Source organism: Macaca mulatta, chromosome 17 (assembly GCF_049350105.2).
Source record: "Macaca mulatta isolate MMU2019108-1 chromosome 17, T2T-MMU8v2.0, whole genome shotgun sequence".
In the NCBI taxonomy this organism is placed as follows: Eukaryota; Metazoa; Chordata; class Mammalia; order Primates; family Cercopithecidae; genus Macaca; species Macaca mulatta.
This window is the reverse complement of record NC_133422.1, coordinates 72,348,196-72,372,695: the sequence shown is the minus strand read 5'-3', so window position 1 is coordinate 72,372,695 and position 24,500 is coordinate 72,348,196. Positions and strand designations below refer to the sequence as shown.

The following is a 24,500-nucleotide window of genomic DNA, read 5'->3' as shown; positions in this document are numbered from 1 at the left end:
GAGCTCAAGACCAGCCTGGCAAAAATGGTGAAACCCCATCTCTACTAAAAATACAAAAATTAGCTGGGCGTGGTGGCATGTGTCTATACTCCCAGCTACTCGGGAGGTTGAGGCAGAGAATTGCTTAAACCCGGGAGGCAGCGGCTGCAGTGAGCCGAGATCGTGCCATTGCACACTCCATTTCCAAAAAAGAAAGAAAGAAAGAAAGAAAGAAAGAAAGAAAGAAAGAAAGAAAGAAAGAAAGAAAGAAAGAAAGAAAGAAAAGAAACTGATAGAAAACTCTGACAAGTAAGAATATTGAAAGCGTAAGTGAATATCATAGCAGCACTAGCTTCAGTTCTAACCTTAATTAGAAAGATGTCCTCACATCACTAGGTCATAATTTTAGTTGGTAGCAATAGCTAAGCAGAAAGACCAAGATACGAACGAAAACTGAAGATATTCAGATGAGAACAGTATGCACTACAGAAGAAAAGGCAGACAGGAAAGCTGGCTTTAAATTGTTTAAGTAGGTCTCTTCTCTGAGCCACTGCAGAGCTGAACTAAGACAAGTTACGAGTCACTCAAGGCAGATCCCAGCTCAAGGTAAGGAATAGATGCTACCCAGGAGAGCAAGTCAAAGATGTGTCCCAAAATAATGAGAGTCTTATTGCTGGCTTCAGTGACCCTGAATTATGCCCAAAATGTCAGAGGAAAGATTCTTGCACTAGGTAGGAGATTGAACTGACTATCCTAAAATTTCTCTTTCAAACTTAGGAATCTGTTTTTACTAGGCAAAGGGTCAAGGGGCATGAAATTTAGGTTCAAGGGAAAGATGAATCACATTTCTGAGACTTTGCAGCCTCAACCAGAATTTTGTTGAAGGAAAAAAATAGAATCAGTCATTTTTCTCCAGCAGCACCACGGCGATGTCAGCCGGTCCATCAACAAACATTGAGTACCTACCCCGTACAGAGCATGGACCCAGGTACAGACAGGGAAATTGAGAAAATTTTAAAACATTGATGTTTGTAAATGCTTATTTTCCATTTGCATCACAATTCATAGCCCTGGGGTTTTTTCAACATGCAAACTTCTCTTCCACCATCATGTTCTGTCCCATGAAGAATATTTGGTCACCACTGGTCCAACTACTCCTCCGTGCCTGCTAATTACATAGGACTCGGTACCAGCAGAATGTGGGAGACCATGGAGAGGAGGTCGGTGGAGGAGGCAATAATCAAACAAATACAGATGGATGTCTCCAGAAAGGGTCTTTGACTCTGCATTTGGAAGCAAGACCAGCCCAATCCACAGAGCGGAGGTGACATCTCCACATACAGGCCTGTTTCAGGAGCATGGCAGCATGGGGCCCTATATTCATCGTTATTTCAGGTTAAGATATTCCCAACAGCAACACTCCATGAAACATGCTACCTCAAGCAGTTCGCCATTTAACATGCAAGCTCTATCATCTAAAACATTTCCTAGAAATTCAAGGCCCTAAAAGAACTGAAAACAAGACTCTATATTTGAGAAAGAGATTGTTGGAGGAAAGAGCTGAAGTTTGGGAACAGCAGAATGTAGATGCTGGATCCCCGCCAAAGAGAGGAGGAAGCTTTCTAATGCTGCCTGGGAGTTTGGTGGATGACTTGCTTCAGAAATTAATAAAGAAGAGTCTTTCATAGTATATCAGCAAGAGGCAGACACAGTGAGTTCATTGTACCTCTTCTTCTTTACAGGAGTAGTAGCAGAAGTGGATGCTACGGTGTTGGAGGTGTTTGCATTCAGTGAACCGCCAGGTTGCCTGTTTAATGACAAGAACAACAATTAATCACACTCTCAAACTTTTTCATTTCAGCCTACCTTTGAAAAGTCTTAAATTCTACTCATATTCCTGCCTGCTCTCTGTTCATCATAAAGTGTTTCACTTGAGGATGGAAAAACAGCCAAAAATCTTCTCCCTTAGTTGACATATTTTAGAAGTTGTCAGGTTCTCACAGAACTAGCTAAAACTAAAGGAATAAAGAAGTGATTCATAAAATGACATTAACTGTCTGAAATTCACACCAATCAATTCTGGCGTGCTACAGATTCACATTTCTTTTATTCCTGTGATTGTATTGTGACTAATTATGTTGCAGTTTTTTGCATTAGAAAAATTTTTAAATCATACCGTCTTAAGTCTCTATCTAGCATTTATTCATATATGCAGAGCCTCAAAAATGGAAGTGACCCAGGCCCGTTTAAAGCTCTGAGAGCTGTGATCCAGTGTATAAATCACTTTATACATAAATAGGAATTCAAAAATAAAATAAGTTTACAAATATGTCTGATTTGGGCTGCTTGTAACCACCAGTAGTACATTCCAGGGAAAATGTATTTCGTTTAAATAGATTTTTAGCTCACCCCATGATTTCCCAATTCAATTTTCTCTGAAGCAGGAGGCATAGATGTGAAGGGTGGGTAGGGAAGGAAGTGAGGTGTGGAGGAAGGGTTAATTATTGTGGGAGTAGAGAGAAGAAAAGTCCTGTGGGGGAAAAAATAAGGAGTCTAGATTTTAACAAAGAAGAAGAAAGAAAGGATCACCTAAGCTTTGGTGTTTGATTAGAGTTATGACTGGAAATCTTTTTTTCTGCAAAAGTCCAGATAGTCACATTTGGACCTTTGCAGACCATTTTGGTATTGTCTTCTACTACTCAACTCTGCCAGAGCAATAGGGGCATGGCTGTATTCCAATAAAATTGGCCTGAGGTGGTTTTCCCTGGTTTTTCTTGAACACGTAAAAAGAAATATACTACAATTAGAAAGAATACATACAACTTTGTTACTTCCGGTGATCTAAACATGGACATGCTCCTGGTAAGAGAGAAAGAAAGCAAAGTTTGAACAATGAAGAATGAACGTTTGCATCTATTTGGGATTATTCTTGAATTTAGAGTTATTAAAAGTTAGACATTGGTGAAAGAAAGAAATAGAAAGCATCATATTTGAATAAATTTCATAAGATGATTTCATGATTTTGTCTCTTGTACTAGAGTCCAAAGAATTTTTCTTCTTCTGAAAATTTAGTGTCGTTTAAGTCCAGTATTTTTATTTGTTGGATTCAGTAATTTTCCTTAACAATAATAATGTAAAATTTGCATTTGTACCTATTTCATAATTTTGCCACCAGGACAACTTAAACAGAAACATAAATGTGGTAAGAATGGTGATTTGGAGCTACTAGCGCTCTTGATTTTTAAGCTAAACAAGATTTTATTCTAGCCATGCACAGGAGTAATGATTTTTACTCCTGAATTTCTGCAATAAAAATAATAGAGAGTAAGAATTTACAGAAAGATATCAAGTAGGATTGAAGAATTGCAAGTGCATAGGTAACACTTAGAAAAATATTATACTTGAGCCTTTCCCATAGCTAGTAGATACTGGTACCTATTGGTTAGTTGTTTATCCAAGGTATTGGCCTTATACGTTTTAGCAGCATCATTTCTGTCTGAGATCCTTTATAAAGAAACAAGACAAAAGTCTGAATAAACATTTAAATTGTCAAACTCCTTTCAGACCATTTTCTTGCTAGAATAGCTTAACAATATAACCTTTCTCCCGTAAAGAGAACTATTTTTCAAGTGTTACATTTTAGAAAATTTTTAAATAAAAAGAAACTACTTACGACAAAATCTACTTATGAAGTTGTTTTAATAGAGTTTGAAATTTTATTTTATTTTATTTTATTTTTTGAGACAGAGTCCTGCTCTGTCACCCAGGCTGGAGTGCAGTAGTGTGATCTCAGCTCACTGCAACCTCCGCCCGCAGGGTTCAAACTATTCTACTGCCTCAGCCTCCTGAGTAACTGGAACTACAGGCACTCACCCCCAAGCCGAGTTAATTTTTGTAGTTTTAGTAGAGATGATGTCTCACCACGTTGGCCACATTAGTCTTGAACTCTTGACCTCAGGTAACCCACCCACCTCCACATCCTAAAGTGCTGAGATTACAGGTGTGAGCCACTGCGCCCAACCTGAAATATTAAAAGTGTTATGCCTTTTGCCTGTTTGTCTTTCTGACTCTTCGAGCATTTAACTCATTAACTATTTTCATTTTCATTATTGTCTAATGATATATCTTGTCAATGACAGTACTTCCTAAGTCAGTGAAAGGCGTCAATGAAATACTTTTTTTTTTTAATGGTTTGTGGCATAAACAATATTATGTGTTTGCCAAACACATTTTCTTTTCTTTCTGAGCAATCAGGGAGACCACATTTCCCAACCTTCATTGCAATTAAATTGGGACCATATGATTGAGCTCTAGACTAAAGAGTGTGGGCAGACATGTTATCTGCCACTTCCAGACCCATTGTAAAACCTCCTGGTGATCTTCCATGTTCTTTCTTCTCCCTTCTACTATGGCTTTGGTATGCATGGCAGCATAAAGATGGCAGCATTAAAATATGGAAAGAACTTAGGTCCCTGAGTCACTTCATGGACTCCAGCAAATCACATTGGACTCTGATGTGTCAAGCAGTACCTTATAGTATGTTAAACCATCTAGATTTGGAAGAGAGGAAGCAGACTTGTTAAAAAGTTACTCTACCTTGACAAATTAGTTTACTTTGACTAATACATGTAATAAGTCCAAATGATCATTAGAGATTTTAATCATTCTAATCTCATAGATCTAGAAAAGCTGTGTTCATCTGCTTCTTGAGTTAGAAAGGACAAATAAGGAAGGTTATCATTCTCTACCAATGGTAGGATCTCATAACTTCGGCCCCGTTCCTTCTTTCCTTGTCTCATACCTACTACTGTTTGCTGGTCATTTGATATGCTTTCTCGACTCTCCAGAACATCCCTGCAAGGTAGGCATAATGATTTTCATTTTATAGATAAAGAAATGGAGTCTCAGAGTCATTGTGTGGCTTTCTCTTGGCAACACAAATAGAAAGTAGTCTATCTCCCAAGTCATTCACTGGGATCCAATGTCATATATTTGATTCTGTAGTATGATTGTTCCCCAAACGCATATATTAGGTTAACACATCTTCCTTTAGTCTTTATTCGTCATCTCTCACAATCTATTTCATGCTACCTAGGGGATAAGTCTATCAATGGTAATGGAGAGAACTCTAAACCACCATTTCAATATGTATGTTGATTTCATATTGCTGGGGGATATTAATTTTGTAATTATCCTGGAAATTAAATTTCTGTCAACTAGTGATATAAATTAGGTTATTTTAATAAAAATCGGTTTTGGAGACTTGAAATACCCAACAATGTAATTAGCAACATGATCAGAAAAGCTGAAGGAAAAGTTATACTTTCACAATGGAGCACTAGGGGGCCTCCTAACCTAGGTTTTCCAAATTAGTTATAACCCACTATCTCTGCATGCTACATACATATTTATGTTTCTTTTCCACACCTCGTCTTTTACACACATAAGTATATTTTAAAGGGAACTTTTCAAATGCAAACCCAGTACTTTTCTCATATTCATTAAAACAATTCATCTGCATCATTATTAAAATGCCAATGCACACATACTAGATATATTTGATCATCCTCCTCCTAAAATTATTTCATGTCTTACATTTTGGAGTGGTCTATATTACAGAAGTTCGGCTCCTGCTAACAGGACTTGCCTTTCTTTACTGACGCCTGTGTTCTCTTCCTCAAATCTATTTCCACATCGAGTGCCTTGGGAATGAGCTGCCAGAATACTTTTTCCAAACATACCACTAAAGTGTATAAATAAATTATGTAATCTCTGGGCCTGCTTTCGAGAGTATAAAATGAAGGGCTTGGGATATATTGGTGGTTCTGAATCTCAGCTGCACATAGAATTACTTTATAAGCTTGAAAAAAAATGCTTGAGTTCCACCTCAGGCTAATTAAATCAGAATTTGAGGAGTGAGGGGTAGTAGGATAGAAGGCACCAACAAAGTTTAAGAGCTCCGTCAGTGGTTCTAATTTATAACTAAGGCTGAGAATGACCTAACTACATTACCTGCGAGGTCTAGTCTATTTCCAGCATTCGTAGGCTGCGTCTCAGCTGACCTGACATAAACGTTCAGACATATAGCCTACAAAAGCTTATGTCTTCCACCTTACTTGAGGTCAATTATCTCACTTTAAAATTCATTCCTAGAAATAAGGTTTCCTTCTTCAATTAGCCATCTGCAAGACCAGGATGAATGGACAGAGGTATTTTATCTACCTCTTCTCTATGCACCGTTGTGGAGATGAGATCTTGTACATATACTACAAATTCATTTTTGACAAGGATGATAATTTTTAAAAGAGAAAGACTAACTCTTTAAGATACCAGTGTTGATTGTCCTCTATTAGGGTGACTGACTTGAAAGCCTAGGAATAGTGCAGAAGGTATATACATTTGCTACATTAATCAACACTGGCATAGTCTGAGTTTAGAATCTATTGGATGCTGTAAGTTACCATGTATTTTCTTAAAACCCAGTAGGTGCCATTTTTGCCTACAATTGCAGCACGTCTTTAGCTGCAAGGAGTAAACTCAACTAGCACTGGCTTTGGGTATTCATGGTGCCTATTTAATAGGAGTCCAAAAGACTCCTATTAAAGATGCTAACTTTGTCCTTTACTTCTGCTTACTAAGCATCTCTACCAAATCTAAACTAAAAATGTGATTTGCGGCATTTATACTTCAACCTGAATAGAAGTTGCCCTATTTTCCCTGTAGAGATGAGCGCTTTCCCTCCATGTAAGAAGGAACTAACAGCAGGCACACACGTTGGACTCATTCTATCAGCCCTATGGAGACTCCAGTGTCGAAAGAGTATTTTCACTTTCTAAAGAGAAAGTAAAGAGCTAATGTCTCTGTCCTGGAGTGTATTGAAACTATTGTATTATTAAAATTTATAGTCTCTCCATAAAGCAGTTGCACGGACTGATGTTTTTCCACCATCAGTGTGGAAGAACCAAATGTTGGAACAAGGATTACACATATTCACACACACAAAAAAAAACCCCTATATTCTTCATTTTAAATTGAACTAACAGATGCCGTGCAGTACCCACCCTAGCTGTACTCAAATCAGTGTCACTAAGAATTGTTCACATCAACCTACTATTAGCAAGATTTTAGAAATGCATCTAGTCAAGATTTAGTGAGATTTGAAGAAAGTAATTCAATTCTTAGAGCTCTCCATCCCTGGGAATAAAATAACAGCGATTCAAACCTTATTTTGGTAAACGTTTAAATTCTTCATAACTTTATAAGAAAAGGAATTTCATATGTTATGCATTCTACTTACATGGTTCAAAAGAACCTTACCTGTCCAAAGTGTCATCAGAACTATACCGACTAATTGTAGCTTTTGACACATCTCTCTCATTTACTTTCCTGTAGCAAAAATAATTACCAAAAAAATCAGATAAATTATTTAAAAAAGTTTATAAAACCTATCATACATATGGCAATATTTTGACCTATTTGAGTAGGAAATGTACATGTTACCAAGGAAAGATAGATTTAGAGTACCCAAATCTTCCAACTTGGATGGAATAAATTATGGAAAATCCAATATCCAATGCTAATAAAAGATTCTTCTCTGGCTTCAATTATTTCTAACAACAATGTAACATATTCAAATTAGGGATAAGGATTCGTAAATCATACAACACAACAAACAACACGACACGCAAAATGGTTAATAACTAATGTGTACTCTTGTCAATGTTGTTTATTTCTACATAATAGGAACTCAATCTTTTATACTCAACTATATTTTGTTTGCAGAATTTTAGCAGTGCCATAAACCAGCACCATGGACTAAATCCGTAAACGCTTTGTTTAATATTCAGCACCGTGGACAGGGTTGAAAGAAGGGAACTTACAGGGAGAAGGAGGGGAAAGACAGCAAAGAAAGGAAAGGAAGGAAACAGGAAAAGCTGGGAAAATGAAAAGGAGAAAGTGGGAAGCGAGAGAAGGGAAGGATAGGAGGAAAAGAGGAAGAGAGAAGAGTGATAGGAAGAAGGAGAAGAGAGACAAGGGCAAAGAGAGGAGAGCAAGACAGATGAGCAAAAATGGGGGGAGGGATTTAGAAAATAACAGAAAAGAGGATAGAAGGTTCAACAGAAGGAATCGTGATCATGGAAGCAAAAGAAAGATCTTGATCAAACATGAAAAAGCCTGTTTAATGCCTCCTATAACCCTATGATATAAAGCAAGCAAGCTTTTTGGAGAATTCTCTATTATTTATTGTGTTTGTTTTTCCAAGTATCATTTAAAACCATCCTATCCAAAGTATTGCATTAGAATAAGTACTAAGACTAGGTGCTAAAGATTTAATTTTAAACTTGATGTGGCATATTTTCACTAAGCAACTATTTGGATGTATTCAATATAAAAAGTACTACAAATAGTGCAAAAAGTATATTTGCTGTATTAGTAGTGGAGAAAGTAACATTTGCTGTATTAATCAACACTGTTGTACTAATAAATATAAGGAAATCTAGAATAAAATAACTATAGCTGCCATCTACAGAGTAAGACGGACAAATCAGGTATGTACCTCCAAAGACAGTACCTCCAAAGACAGAAAGTAGTGAGTGCCATAAAAGAGGTTTAGGTAAGGTGTAAGGAAGTTCTAAGTTGAGAAAGCTGATTTCTAGGTATGCAAACCAGAGAAGGCTTTATGGAATGAAGTGCAGTTTGAGCTGGGCCTTGGAGGGGAAATAGATGTGGAATAGATGTGAACATTTTCGAATAGAGGTAGAGGGAACAGTATCAGTTGAGGCAAGAAAAAAAGTGAAGAAAAATGCCAAATACAACTCCCCCAAAGTTTAATACAACCCCAAAGTGAAATCATGGCGTGGTTCACCATCGTGTGTAATGTGTAAATGCAAGCAGGTGCTGGAGGGCCATCTGACCCCTTCCAGAAAACAGCCCCTCCCAAGACACTATCACTATGTCTCTAGGTGGCCATTGTCTTCCTACTACTTATCACAATAAGACATGTTTCAACATGTTATTTTCATTCTCTCTCCTCCCTCACTTTCAACTAGGATGCAAGTTCTGTGAAAGCAGCGACTTTCCAATTGTGGATAATATGAAGGTATTATCTAAGGTGATGACAGTATATTATTTATTTTCCTTTATTTTCAGACCCCACTCATGTCAGCTCTCTGCACACATTGTCATCTCTGTGGGAAGTGCTTCTTTCCTTGCTCCATGCCCAACAGCCAGTCTTGCCCATTTGGGAAATTTTTCCTCATAATCCTTCAAGCATCATCACCAACACCAAAGACCACTTCCATAGTGAGGTCTCTGATTATTTAGGCAGAGTTAGTCTCCCCTCCTTTCTATTCCCATAGTGCACTCACACACCTCTACTATAGCACTTTCCATGACAAACTTTAGTATTTTCATTTGTGGATATTTTTTCATGAATACAAGAGCTCCTTAAGGTCAAAGATTATGTTCTATGCATCTTTGTATTCCTGGCACCTGGCACAATGCTGGCACATAGCGGGTGCTCCAAAGTGGCTGTTGAGTGGGCATCAAGGTAAAGACAGCCTCTGCAGAGCAGAAAAATGACAAGTGACACCCTCTGAGCAAGTACCAGGAGAAAAACAATCTGCCCTACTCTTTTAGGGAGATTGATTCTGTGATGTTAGTTATAGGTCAAGGGGGAAATGTCTAGGGCTTACAGATTTTTGTTCCTTAAAAGACTGATATGCTACTTTAGCCACAACACTGGCCACCATGAGGAAGGGTTCAGGAAACCAATACAATTTAAAATATGAAATAAGCATGAAAGGGATTATGCTCCTGTTAACCTAAAGCACATTGTATGTACATTAAGAATATGAAGCGTATTTCACACTTAAAAAACACAAGGGTCTGTGTTCTTTAATCATTCCAGAGAAAGGTGAATAACATATAGGCAGCAATTTCCACGGGTGGCTGGACTCAAATGATGAGCCTCTCCTTTGTTGGTGAGATCAGAGCCAGCTGAGAACCAGGCTCTGATCTTCAAAACCATAAAGACTAAGGACAGGGCCTCGACGGAGTCTGCCAGATCACAGAACAGTAAATCAGATGAACTAAAGCTGGCATCAGGAAAATGAAACGGCAACTCTGTGTAGAGGGTTATATGCTCAGCACCCTTAAAACAGGTCAAAATTATTAAAAAGTTTAAAAGGGTTGAAAGAAATTCATAAACAAAGGTTTCCAACATAGACATGTCCCAGGTGTCTGCTTAACTTTTTAAGCTCCACGCCATAGAAGACATCCACACTCCCTTTCTAATTACATTTTAATGACAAACAGACACAAGCTACTAGACCAGATAAAACTTGCGTCTGATAAATAATTAGGTTCTTCTGATGGGTGTGGTTGTTTGTATGCATGTGAGTACAGCTGTGTTTTAGTAACAATATTCTCTATTTTTTATCAGTCCGAGATTATTTACATCATTGTGATTACTGTTTTATCTTAATTTTTCTACTAATGTGCTTTGATCAGTCTATTTGCCACTGAGGATCAGTTCATGTTTTCCCACTAGCCCAGGAGTTTCCAAAAAGAAAGGTACTGTACCATAAAGCAAGTGAACTCTGGAGTTGTTATTTCTGTGTTTTAGGATTCCTTTCCCTAAGGTTCAGAGATATCTAATCTGGTCGTGTTGCTGTTGTTGTTTGTTTGTTTGTTCATTCATTTGTTTGAGAAACAGGGTCTTCTTCCATCACCCAGGCTGGAGTACAATGGAGCATCACTGCCCACTGCAGCCTCAGTGTCCCAAGCTCAGGCAATCCTCCCACCTCAGCCTCTGGAGTAGCTGGGACAACAGGTGTGTACCATCACACCTAGTTAAATAATTTTTTTTTTTTTTTATACACATTGCCCAGGCTGGTCTCGAACTCCTAGGCTCAAGGGATCCTCCCACTTTGGCCTCCCAAAGTTTTGGGATTACAGGCATGAGCCACGGCACCCTGCCTGATCTGATCGTGTTTCTATGAGAGTCCTTTCTCTGCCTGTCAGGAGGACTACCTCCATGGGATGCACAGAGGGTTGGTTATGTTCTGCCTCCAAGTCATGGCTCTGGAGAGGCAGAGTTTTCTTGTGGAAACCTCTGATGATATCACAGATTCTCCTTCACATGCCCAGAACATCGGGGAAAGCCCGAGGCATGCTGCAAATATTCAGCTGTCTTGAACAAGTCTTCTCTGAAAACTACCATCTTTATGTTACATCTCATGATGTAACATGTCTGAACACCCACCTGTCCAATGCATCATGGGAATTATGTCGGTTGAGCACCACCCTACCATAATTTTCATCTCTGCAAAGAAAGAACAAAAGTATGTCACATAGAAAGTTACCACAATATTGGCTAAGCACCAAATGAGAGAGACATGAGGGCAAGCTCACAATTTTTGGCAAGGTTAATTCATTTTACTTCAGTTGTGAGAACACAAAATTATGTATCTATTTTAACCAGTCACCACTTGAAAGAGCATGAGAAAAGGAACAAGTTTGTCAGTACAAATGATCATTTATCCCATGAGGTTTGCACATGATTCGACAATGAATGAGTGTTGTGATGTGTTTTGTTTTATCAGACTGTGGGAATATGAGCCCATTTGCTTTATACGTATTAGAAGAGTCCTTTTTGGCTTGAAGTCAAATACAAAAGCTTTCCACAAATTGTGTTTAAATTTAAGCAAGCCCATTATGTCTGGATATGTTGGTGGACTTGACAGTTCTCCTTCCTAAAATGTGGGAAACTCAGTACCAATATTTGTGGTTAAGGAGATTTATAATTCACAGGAGACCTAGCCCACTTTTGAGCCATGAGAATACAGTTTGCTCTAGTTAATCATTAAAATAATCCTATGAATTAGGCAGTGAAGACACTGTCACATCCAGTTCACAGATGAGAAAATTGATTGGGGATTTTGTGGCTTTCCTAAGACCACAAGGTTAGCAAGTAACAGACATGCGTCTAGGACCCATATCTTTGCATTCCAAACCATTGCTATTCCTACTGGTCAACCCTGCACCTTCATATGTAACCCTTGGTCAACCCTTTACACCTTCATATGTAAAATCTCAAAGTAATATAATTCTTGTTTTGTACAGTGGAACTGAAAGTACAGGCCCTTTCAGGAAATGTCAAAACATGTAGTGAAGCCTTTGGATTTGAGCCAAGGCAGAAAGTACTTGAACCTATTTCATGTCAACCCAACCAAACCTGAAATACCACATTTTTCCTGGTTGTGCTCCAGTAACATTACTCAATCCTCTGGTACTTTTTTTTTTTTTTTTTTTTTTTTTTGATGGAGTCTTGTTCTGTATTCCAGGCTGGAATGCAGTGGTGCAATATCTTTGCTCACTGCAACCTCTGCCTTCCGGGTTCAAGCAATTCTCCTGTCTCAGCCTCCCGAGTAGCTGGGATTACAGGTGCCCGCCATCACGCCCAGCTAATTTTTGTATTTTTAAAGTGGAAATGGGGTTTCTTCATGTTGGCCAGGCTGGTCTCGAACTCCTGACTTGCCCACCTCGGCCTCCCAAAGTGCTGGGATTACAGGCCTGAGCCACCACGCCCGGCCTCTGGTACCATTTTTAATGAAGCTATAAAAGAACTGTAGTAGACAATTAAATAGAAAGATGAACAGTAAAAGTGAAACAATGCCAACAAATATATACTCTCAAAGACCCCAAGAGAACTTTCCTATCTTCCTCCGTATCTCTTACTGAAATTTTTGAAAGAGCAGCAGATACCAGGCATATTTTTATCTGAGGCAGAATTATAACACACAGCCCAGAACTGGGCCAGGGAAAATCAGGGAAGCATCAAAGCCAATTTTCCCTTCACTCAGCAGCTCCTATGCCATCCAAGTTGGCTTCCCTGGGTTTTCTTGGGGAGGCATGCCTGGCATAAAAGCAACATTCCTCCCAACTGTGATTTGTCTTATACATTCTATCTTCACTCATCTGTGTAAATATTGGCAATCCAAAATGTATGGTCTACATTTGACATGACACTATCACTACAGAAAATTGGAAATGCTCTGACAGAAGCAATAAATGCTGTTTCATGGAAGGAAATGATTGTTGTCCAATAGTGCTAACTCCAAAAGTTAGTGTGAGTCTCTAAATCTCTAAACTCCTGTATATTTCCTTGAAATAATAATATTCAATAACAGAAATTAATAGATATTTTAAATTTAACATTTACACGAATGACCCTTAAATAACCATATCTGCAGAGTTTGTAAATAGTTTAGAGTAAGTATCCTATAATGCAGGATTTCCCAACTTCAGGACTGTTGACACTTTGGGTTTGATAATGTTTTGTGTGGGAGCTGTCCTGTGATTTATAGGATATTTACCAGTATCCCTGTTCTCTGCACATTAAATACCAGAAGCACTCCCCAATTTTAACAACAAAAATGTCTTCCAACCTTGCCAAATGTCTCCTGGAGTTAAAATTGTCCCTGGTTGAGAAACATTTGTGTAATGGAAAAACAATGGACCATGTTAAAATCTCATCTCTACCACTAAATAGCTATGTGCCATTAGACAAGTTACTTAGCTTCTCTGAGCTCAGATCCCTCTTCTGTAAAATGAGGAGATATAACACCTACCTTGTGTTTTATTGTAAAATTACTGGTGCTTTATACATAAAGTATCTAACACCAAGCTTAATAACAAAGAAATTATAAAATGTCTACATAATTTATAACATACACACAACACGATATATATCCGGGCTGGACAAATACCTATTGCAAATCTATATTGGCAATGAGGCTATATGCCTATGGCCATAGTTTTCAAATCTTTAAACCTCTCAGCTAGTAGAAGTAATGCTCAAAACAGACAAAATTTTGTTGGTGGTAAGTACTTACAAAGTAATACCATATATTCCACCTTCCCAATACCTAGAAGTAGATGGCACTAAAATAAGTCGGTAATTTTTTAAATTTCTCTTGTATGTATCAAAATTTTATATATTAAATTTGGAATTATACTATTTTTGTTTATTTCAGCTGACATGATCAACATAGCAGGAATTGTCTGATCATGGATTAACTGTTACCTTTTTGGAAACTGGAAAGTCATGTTTTCTTTTCAATTTACCAAGTAAGCACAAATATCTATCCTAGGTAATAACCAGGCTCTCTCTCAGTAATGACTCACATTCTCTTATGTATGTGGATTTTTAAAATGGCAGAGGTATTCTTGAAACTCTGGTGTGTAACCTATTTATGCTTACTAAGTCTTACCAAAGATTAGACCATGCAACAAAGTGTTTCAGGAGAAAAGTATTCACTTTTCATATGAGCATTAGCTTCCCAAACAGAGAATGCCTCTCTCTGCCCCTCCATCCACCCACCACGCTCCACACCAGCTTACTTTTCTTCTTCAGGGCGTTTCTTTATCCAACTGTTATCCTGTAAGAAAGTTCTTCTTTTGTTCACCTCCTGAAAATCCTGCTGCTTCCGTGTGGTTCCCAGAGTGGTGCTCTTCATCTCTATCAACAGAAACATGAAAGACTGGAAGATGTAATAGTGTGGAGTTGAGCGTGGGCTTGGTAACCTGAAAATCCTGAGAGGCACAACTGATTGGCCAGCATCAATCTTCTAGGCTGGCAAGTCCAGTACTGATTCAAAGTAGGATGCACCAGCAAGAAAGAACAGATCCCACACCCTATCACCAAAGATAACACACAAAGCTGCTCAGGTGCCAACTGAAACTGCCAGTGCCACTTATGAGGCCCCATCCAGTTCCTGGGAAAGGAGAACTCCCAGCCTGGGATAAACTGAGCCAGGATTTAGTGGGCTGGCCATTTTACCCCATAAGAAATATACCTTGGAAGCCCACAAAAGACTGTTTTTATAATACCTAGTAATAGTCAATAAGTCCTGGTCATTTGATTCTAAGTAACTTAATTCTTTTATTCTGTAAGAGCCAAACACAAAGAAGGTCATATTTTTTTTAAAAAGATATTTTTATTGATTTTTAAAAAATGAATTCCAATTACATGACTAAAAGCTGTGGCATGTATACTTTTTCTTAAGCCTAACTTTGCAATGCTAATTAAATTAGACTGTTGTTTCTCAGCATTCAATGTCTGTATTAAAGAACTGAGATCTGTGAGTTGTTTTACTGAAATTTTAAAGTTTTCTGAGTAAGAGAAACTCATGTACATTACCATTTCCTGTGGGAGACATTTTTCTCAAGGTAACATTGGACATGCTGCCTTCCAGTAAGGACCTAAAAGAAAAATGGGAAATAGAGAAAGCACAACAATGACTCTAAGAACCCGTAAGTGACTGTTTCATGACTGAGATTCACTTTTCAATGACAGTGATAGTCACATGGTCTGTCATAACAAATGCATGACATAAAATGCCCCTGAGAGTTCATCTCTTCCAACATATTTGTTTTACAGATGGAGAAAATGAGGCCCAGGGCGTTTTGTGATTCCAGCGTTATATCATAAGCAATTGGTAGAATCAGGCCATCAATTAATTCATGTGTTCAATCAATAATTACGCATGGAATGCTTACACTGTCCCTGGCACTGAGCCTGGTGCTGGGGGCAGAAAAATGAGTTAGACAAGTGTCTGGTCATGGTCAAGAGGGAGAGAGATTGTGCTGAACCCACAGCACACTGTGAATGCCCAAAGAAGGGCTCCTCAGCTCCTTCCTGAAAAAAGCCAAAGCAAACTCAGGAAATTGCTGTGTAATTAGAAGGAAAGCAACCAGGCACATGGAAATCACAGACTTTGAGAAGCATTGGTGATTTTAGGCAACTGCCACATGGAAAACTCAAAGTTTCTGAACTACTCTTCTGGTGTTAAGGGGTTAAGGTAACCCACAGCACCAGTCTGCCCAGGACTGATCCAGTTCCCCAGAACTGAATTATGACTTTGTGGGTCCTAGGCACTTTTGCCTTCAGGGTCCCTTCTTACTCACACAGACATACACACACACACAAATTTAAAATTATATCTTATGACTATGTTAGTATGAATATGATCCTGGCTGACTTCATTATTATTATTGTTCTATCAATATTTTTCTTCTGTTATTGAAAGAAATAAAAATTAGAATGCTTTTGTGGATCATAAATGTATTGTGGGCCTTTGTGCGCCTGAGTTAACCCTGCGTCTTCCTGAAAGTGGAAACCAGAAAAGTCCTGGGCAAACCTGGATGGCTGGTCACCCTAGGTGGGGTTATTATGTCCTTTCCAGTGTCCATCTCACCCAGACTGTGCATGGAACATAGGAGGGGCATTCAAGCTCAAGTCAGAAGCAAGTTTTAGGTCCATATTTATCACACTCAATGTCTGGAAAATGAACCACTTAATCTCCCTGCAAAATGAAGCTATTGAAACCTGCCATCTACTTCCTAAGTTGCTGTGATGATCAAATGAATAATGTACACAAAAAACCCACTTTGTTAAACGATCAAATGCTATTGGACTTAAGGAAATATTATCGGACAACTGTCTATAGGTATAACTTGGGGTTCTAAAAGCCCCCACTTCCTATCCTCTAATGCGAAAGTATTTCCTGCAACAACTTGCCATAGGACCTGAAGCAGAAAAGACACACTTCTCTGGGTCAAGGTATTATTTTCCTTGGGGTCGCTTCTTAGAATGTCAGTAGCACTGCAGAAGATCAGAGGTGGAGGCTGTAAGTGTCCAGACCAGCTCCCCCTCACCAGTCTGAAGCTTGGCAGCTACAGGCTCATGACTGCACCTTCCCTGAGGATTTGCCCTTCACTCTGCCTGGCTGGTTGCACAGCCTCCCCACTCACTACAACCTGGAGCCAGTGGCTGACTGACCGGGATAAAAAAGGTCAGTCCTTTGCCTCAAGATAGAATCAATTTTATCCAGTGACTTGCACTTCAGAGCTGGGATCTGGCTGTAGATCAGCCAGCAGAGTGCACATCCTTGCTCACTTCCTTCCCTGGCCTTCCCCTGCCTCTCTCCTGAAAGCACACCCTCAATAACTCAAAAGCACCCAAATGCCTCTCAGAAGTGGCTTCTGGGAAACCTAACCTAAGACGTGGATTAAGAACCAATGTATTCATCATGACCATTACCTTCTCAGGGACCAGCAGCTGTTCGCTGCATGAATAGCTGATTCTGAAGGTCTTAGTGGAGTTAGAAAGAACTGCATCTAAGTGATGCTGTTTACTGACTGTGTCACCTTAGGTATGTTATTAGCTCAGGTCTCTTATTTGTATAATGAGATGAAATAGGAACATTATGAGGTTCAAATATTACTAGATAATATATGTAAAGTGTCTAATTATTGCCCAGCACACAGTAGGTGCTTGATAATTTTTAACTCCATACTCCATTACCTTGGCAAGCAGAGAGCAAAGACATAGGAGAGGTATGGTTGGATGTGGGATGGGATGGAACAGACTTGAACTTGGGCAGCTGGGCACACCAGAAGTGTCAGGGATCCCCTGGCTGGCTATGTTTAGAGGCTGCATAGATAACCTCTGGTAAAATGAAGGTAAAGAAGCACCTAAAGGCAAACTTAAAGCTCAACTAGTGACTATTTTGCCTCTCTCTGGGAGTGTGTCTCAGGACTTTTGGCTAACCTTTTTCCTGTTTCTAAATGGGCTCTGATATATTTTTTTTCCTCTTAGCCGATAAAGACCTGGAGAGTTCTCAGTTGATTGCACTAGAATTCTCAGGTGGTCAAAATGCTGATTGCATAATTAGTGATACATCGGCAGAGACAGTAATGCAATTGTGAGACAAAAGACAGGGTAAATGGAGAAAGGGTGTTTTACAATTACCTGCTTATTTTTCTGTCCCTCCCAAGAGACTGTGTTTCTAGTGGGCAAGGCCTAAATGTTTTCCTTCTATTCCCAGCAGCTGGGAAAGAGTAGGTCTTCCCCGGGTGCTTGTTATTGGCCAAGTCATGTTCCTCCAAAATTCATATGTTGAAGTTTCCATCGCTTGTATCTCAGAAAGTGACTATATTTGAAGATAGGGCCTTTAAAGGGGTGATTAAGTTACATCCATGCCCCTGAGCAAACTATCGCGAGAACAGAAAACCAGACACCGCCTGTTCTCACTCATAGGTGAGAATTGAACAATGAGAACACTTGGACACAGGAAGGGGAACATCGCACACCCGGGCCTGTTGTGGGGTGGGGGAGAGAGGGGAGGGACAGCATTAAGAGATATACCTAATGTAAATGACGAGTTAATGGGTGCAGCACACCAACACGGCACATGTATACATATGTAACAAACCTGCATGTTGTGCCATGTAATCTAGAAGTATAATAAAATATAAATAAAATAAATAAATAAAAAAGAGGTGATTAAGTTAAAACAATGTCCTTAGGGTGGGCATTAATTCAACCTGACTGGTGACCCTGTAAGAAGAGAAAATTTAGAAACACAAAGAGACAGCAGAGGAAAGGCCACTTTGAGGATACAGTAAGAAGGTGGCCATCTGCAGGCCAAGGAGAGAGGCCTCAGGAGAAATCCAAATCTGCCAATACCTTGATCTTGGATGCCCAGGCCCCACAACTGTGAGACAATGATTTTCTGTTTTTCAAGTCACCCATCTGTGGTATTTTGTTATAACAGCCTGAGCAAACTATGGAATCCTTATGAAAAAAGTAATTTGAAGAGTTATAAGATAGCCAAGTCATTCAAAGAGCTTTGGTCCACACTGCACCTGATCTGTGCCCTCCGTGTCTTCAAATGGTTTATTGCACAGGATAATTGCTATTAGAATAAAGATCCACAGGTCGAGTCCCTGCCCTGAACAGGGTACCTCCGAAGCATTGTCTCTCATTTTTCACATAAACTCTGCGGGGTGGCTCTTGGTACCTCCAACTCCCAGGTCAGACTACTGGAGCTCAGAGAGAGGATGAAACATGTCCAAGGTGTTAAGGGGCTGTGTCGGGCTTCCAAACCAAGCCACGCCCTCCTCAGCAAACAGCACTAATGCCCATCAGTAGTCACTGCAAGACTAGGCTGCTGCCCTGGTGTTAGAACGAGAGCAGGAACGTGGATGCAGGGGCTTGCCTGGTGCTGGGCATCTCACTCCTTGGAAGTCCCATGACCTCCGTCAAGTGCTTGGTACCAGGGCAGCCTCTCAATGAACTGCTGCAACAAACAAACCTTCACAGGACAGGCTTCTCTGTGTATTCCCCAATATTCCTTAGGTTAAAAACATGTCCACACAAAAACTTGTACGTGAATGGTCATGGTAGCACATAACAGCCAAAAAGTAGAAATGACCCAAATGTCCATCAGTGGATGAATGGATACACAGCATGGTATCTCTGTGCAACAGAATATTACTCAGCATAAAAGGGAACAAAACACTGATGCATCCTACAACGTGAATGAAACTTGAAACATTAAGCTAAATGAAAGAAGCCAGGCACAGAAGAGGACACACTGTACGGTTCCATTGATATGAAACGTACAGAACAGTCACATCCATAGAAAAGAAAGTGGATTAGTGTTTTCCAGGGGTTAGGGGGAGAGGTGAATGAAGAGTGACTGCTAAAGGGAATGGGTTTCTTTTTGGGGTAAAATTAAAATACTCTGGAATTAGATGGTGGTGATGGTTGCACAATCTTGCGAATATATATATAACATAATAAATATAAAGTAATATATTATATATTACATATTTATTAAATAATAAATATAATATATATTTAATAATATAATATGTAATATGTAATTATTATAATATGATAAATATAAAATAATATGTCATATTATATATTTTATATTTATTATATTAATAATATCTATCTATCCATATATATTTTTTTTAGACAGAGTCTCACTCTTCACCCAGGCTGGAGTGCTGTGGCACGATCTCACCTCACTGCAACTTCTGCCTCCTGGGTTCAAGCAATTCTCGTGCCTCAGCCTCCTGAGTAGCTTGGTGTGTGCCACCACGTCTGGCTGATTTTTGTGTTTTTAGTAGACATGGAGTTTTGCCATGTTGGCCAGGCTGTTCTCAAAGTCCTGGCCTCAAGCAATCCACCTGCCTTAGCCTCCCAAAGTGCTGGGATTACAGGTGTGAGTCACCGCACCCAGCTGTGAATACATTTTTTAAAAAGCACTGAATTTTACACTTTAAAATGGTGAATTTTATGGTATGTAAATTATATCTCAACTCCAGAAACAAAAACTGGCAGCAGGCCAGGCCGTCTTTGAGCTAGAGAGGCAGAAAAGACACTCTTATATGTCCCGTGTGGTTTTGCCAGAATAAAATGCAATCAGATTATATTTCACAAGATTATCCCAGTCCCATGAGGATTTGTGCACCTCCATACACCGCTAACAATTGAGCCCTCCCTGGTATGCATCTGTATCAACTCCTAAATGTTAAACTGGTGCCGTGAGTGACCCATGGATCATTCATCATTGTGGCCTGAAAATATGCTCTCTGACCCTGAACTATGCAAGAAGCTGTCAAATTTATACAATAGAGACAAGCAGGCCTAGGCTTCTGTGGAACTCACAAACAGAAACCACATAAATAATATAAACACACATATTCAGGAACATCCTAGTTTAAAACTTTCTGTCTTCTGATTGGATCTTAGTTCCCACTTGTGGTTTAAGAAGAGTCATCCTATTGTACAGGAAAGCAGAATGAGAGTTGCAAGGATAAAGTCAATCCCAGGCAAGAGCATGTCTATGTGAATTAACAATGGGGTATAGCAGATTATGTGACAATAAGAGAATGTGATATTCTACCATGTTACCAAAACATGGAACCATTGGGTAGTGTGTTCTGTTATTTCAATTGAGCACATGCTATTTTAAAATATATATTACATATAAAGACATACAAATAGTTAACAGGTAAAATGCTCAACACCACTAATCATCAAAGAAAGGCAAATCGAAACTAAATGAGATACCATCTTACCCCAGTTAGAATGACTATTATTAAAAGGACCAAAATGACAGATGCTGGCAAGGATGCAGAGAAAAGAGAACTCTCATACACTGTTGGTGGGAATATTAATTAGTACAACCTCTATGCAAAATAGTGTGAACATTTCTCAAAAAACTAAAAATAGAACTACCATACGATCCAGCAATCCCACTGCTAGGTATCTATCCCAAAGAAAAGAAATCAGTATATTAAAGGGATACCTGCACTCACGTGTTTATTGCAGCACTATTCACAATAGCAAAGATATTGAATCAACCTAAGTGCCCATCAACAGACAAATGGATAAAGCAAATAGGGTATATATGCACAATGGAACTATACACAGTGGAATACTCTTCGACCATAAAAAAGAATGAGATCCTGTCATTTGTAGCAACATGGATGGAACCAGAGGACACTATGTTAAGTGAAATAAGCCAGGCACAGAAGGACAAGTGCTGCATGTTCTCATTCATATGTGGGAGCTAAAAAACTTAATCTCATAGAAGTGGAGAGTAGAATGATAGATACCAGAGACAGGTAGGAGTATGGGTGGAAAGGGGAATGAAGAGAGGTTGGTTATGAGTAATAGCTCTAATGTTTGATATCAGGCTAGGGTGAGTAAGCAACAACATTACGTATATTTCAAAGTAACCAGAAGACTCAAAATGAAGCTAATGCATAAAAACGTTAAACATTCAGGTAATGGATACCTTGACACGATCACTATACACCCTATGCATGTAACACACATGTATACCACAAATATGTAAAATATTTTATATCAATAAAAGATAAAATACATAAACTACATATGTAGTATATAGTTAGTAAATACAGTCTATATATAAATAATTTACTTATAAGTATACAACATAAAGAGCTATCCCTATAGCTATAAAATTAGAATTCAGTTTTTAGAAAACATACTTACACTCATTAAAACACATAAATTTATCTTATGCATGCCATATTCTTCTACTCATGCTATTTATGCCAGCCTCCCTGAACAAATATCCTCTGCTTGTGAAAATTTCCCTTATTTTCTTTTAGAAAGTGTATTAGTCTGTTCTCATGCTGCTAATAAAGACATACCCCAGACTGGGTAATTTATAAAGGAAAGAAGTTTAATTGGCTCACAGTTCCACATGTCTGGGGAGACCTCACGACGATGGTAGAAGGCAAATGATAAGCAAAGTCACATCTTACATGAGGGCAGGCAAGAGAGCATGTGCAGGGGAACTGCCCTTCATAAAGCCATCAGATCTCACGAGACTTATTCACTATCACGAGAACAGCATGAGAAAAACCCCACCCCCGTGATTAAATTATATCCCACCAAGTCCCTCCCACGACATGTGGGGACTCTCACAATTCAAGGTGAGATTTGAGTGGGGACACAGAGCCAAATCCTATCAGAGAGTTAAAGATACACGCTGATCTTTATACAGACTTCCTGCCCATCTTAATGTCAACACCCTTCTTTTCCCCATTACATCTTATCCTTAGCTTCCCTTTATGCTCCAGAACTTTCCATCTCCCTCAAACCCTCAAAATTCATCTGACCTTCAAGGCCTCAGGATCTTTCTGTCTACTAGCCAATCTGAAGTAAAATGTGCCTGAACAGGTGACAACCTAATGTGTTTGCAGTAGCATAGGAGGAAAAATGATTGACAGCCCTTGAGCAAGAAAGTCCCAGATTGTGTGTGTCCCAGCTTCATCACTCATTAGCTACTTGGACCAAGTCTCTGCTTCTGCCTCTGCAAAGAGGAAGTTATAGCAATCTTAAAAGGTTGTTATGGAAATTAAATGAGATAATGCTTTGTAAATTACAAATTCCTATAAAATCATCTAAAGCATTTTATTGTTTGAACTTTCCTCCCTACCTCGCAGACCCTAAAAGGGCAGCAGAAGCCTAGGTCAGAGGAGGACTGAGGTGGGATATGGGTAGAATACCAAAGAAAATTTAAAACACAGCAACCATCTGGGTTTTTGGCCAAAGAGCTATGTACTATGGAAGAGGCAGCTGGGATGTCCCAGAGAAAGAAAGTGGGTTTACCAGAAACTATTCTTAGGGAATATCCCAGAAGTTTTGGGATGAAGCCAGTGGGGGTGTTTATAGGATACCTGGGGCTAGTCATTAACAGAGAGAAAGAGGGTAAGGCCCATGAGCTTGTTCAAACGTCTTATTTCACTGGTTTTCATTTAACCAGGTCTTCAGGAAAACACCTAGCTGACAAAAGCATGAAAATATCAGACCCTATGGCAGAATGCGGGGTCTGATTGGAGCTATCCCTAAACATAAAATGATGAAGAGATACCTGTTTTCCTCTACACATCTTTTTGCAGGAATTTCTGATGATCCGAGAGTTGATTAAGACTTCAGCCCTCCCAGTATGGTACATAACCCTGGGTGCAGACCTCCAGATGGGCAGAGGATGAGGGAGTGAGGGATGGAAGGCAGTGGCACTGAGTTCATTGCAAAGGGTCTGCTTGCAAATCCTTTTGCACTCAGCATCCAAGCATTTTTATACCAAATCCATCATACCCTTTTGTCAACCAGTAAATTACTGAAAATATAATTAGTCTTATATGTAAAACATCATGAATGTTTTTATTTTAAAAATGAATTTTCATTCTTAAAACAGTTAGTAATCATTACTGTAGATTTTGGGGTAAATCTAAATTTTTATTTTAAGAATTATTCCAGAATGCCATGCCTCTCTCTTTAAAATTACAAATGTTACTCACATTTTTTTTAATGTTTAAGATTTATCTTAAATTTGGGGGGGGGGGCTGGGGGCGGTATGTTCCAATGGGAGAGGACAGTAAGGAAAGGTCCAGTCATGATGATCTGGAGATTTCCAAGTAGAGACTTATAGCAGACAATGACGGCATATCTGATATCCATTCTCCCCTTCTTTCTTACTGATAGCTAAAGCCACATTTCTCAGGCTCTCTGAAGCTAGCAGTAGACACATTTGTAGTTCTGACTATTACAATTGAAGTGGAAGTCCCTGGGAAGAATGTGTGCTTTTGTGCTCCTCCACTCTTTTCTGAAACTAAGTTGGCTTGCAGGAGGGAGGAGCAGTCCTCTTGGACCTTAGGGACTGTGGGCAACCATAGGGACTAAATTCACACACGAAAAATAGCAGAGCAGGAAGTTAGAAGGGACCTGGTTCCTTGACAGTGTCATAGAGTTGCCACAAGAGCCCTGTATTATCTATCTCTGAGTTTCTCCTTCCAAGAGAAAAATAAACCTCCTCGTTTGTTTAAGAGATTTATTTTCCTTTTCTTTTTTCTTTTTCTTTTTTTTTTTTTTTTTTTTTTTGTTACTTAAGCCTAATGCTCTTCCTCCATGTCACGAAGCCATCATGCAGCAAATAAAAGGTCCAAAAGTTGACAGGAGTCTACAAATGATATGTGTGATTCTTTTTTTTTTTTCTTTCTAGTTTTGGTAGTGGTGAATGTCACTCCTCAAAATTCACATGTAATTGCAAGGATGTGTGATTCTTGTATCAACAAAACATATGTGTTCAATGTTCCTAGCAAGAAGGGTCACATGTTAA

At 39.0% G+C, this 24,500-nt stretch overlaps 1 protein-coding gene across 50 annotated transcripts in view; it reads right to left on the bottom strand.

The window, feature by feature from the left end:
• The window catches only part of SCEL (sciellin), a 111,675-nt gene that overhangs the window by 77,325 nt on the left and 9,850 nt on the right, over positions 1-24,500 (bottom strand). For 36 of the 50 annotated variants that reach the window (XM_077974459.1, XM_077974491.1, XM_077974492.1 and 33 more), the window contains exons 2-8: positions 15,185-15,246; positions 14,386-14,503; positions 11,246-11,305; positions 7,297-7,365; positions 3,415-3,483; positions 2,800-2,838; positions 1,706-1,786 (exon numbers count right to left, since the gene is read on the bottom strand). In XM_077974459.1, the coding sequence (XP_077830585.1) occupies positions 1,706-1,786; positions 2,800-2,838; positions 3,415-3,483; positions 7,297-7,365; positions 11,246-11,305; positions 14,386-14,503; positions 15,185-15,227 (479 nt within the window). In that variant the 5' untranslated portion in view covers positions 15,228-15,246. The remainder of the gene's footprint in view (positions 1-1,705; positions 1,787-2,799; positions 2,839-3,414; positions 3,484-7,296; positions 7,366-11,245; positions 11,306-14,385; positions 14,504-15,184; positions 15,247-24,500) is intronic. The other 14 variants (XM_077974482.1, XM_077974507.1, XM_077974503.1 and 11 more) reach the window with 1 other exon arrangement.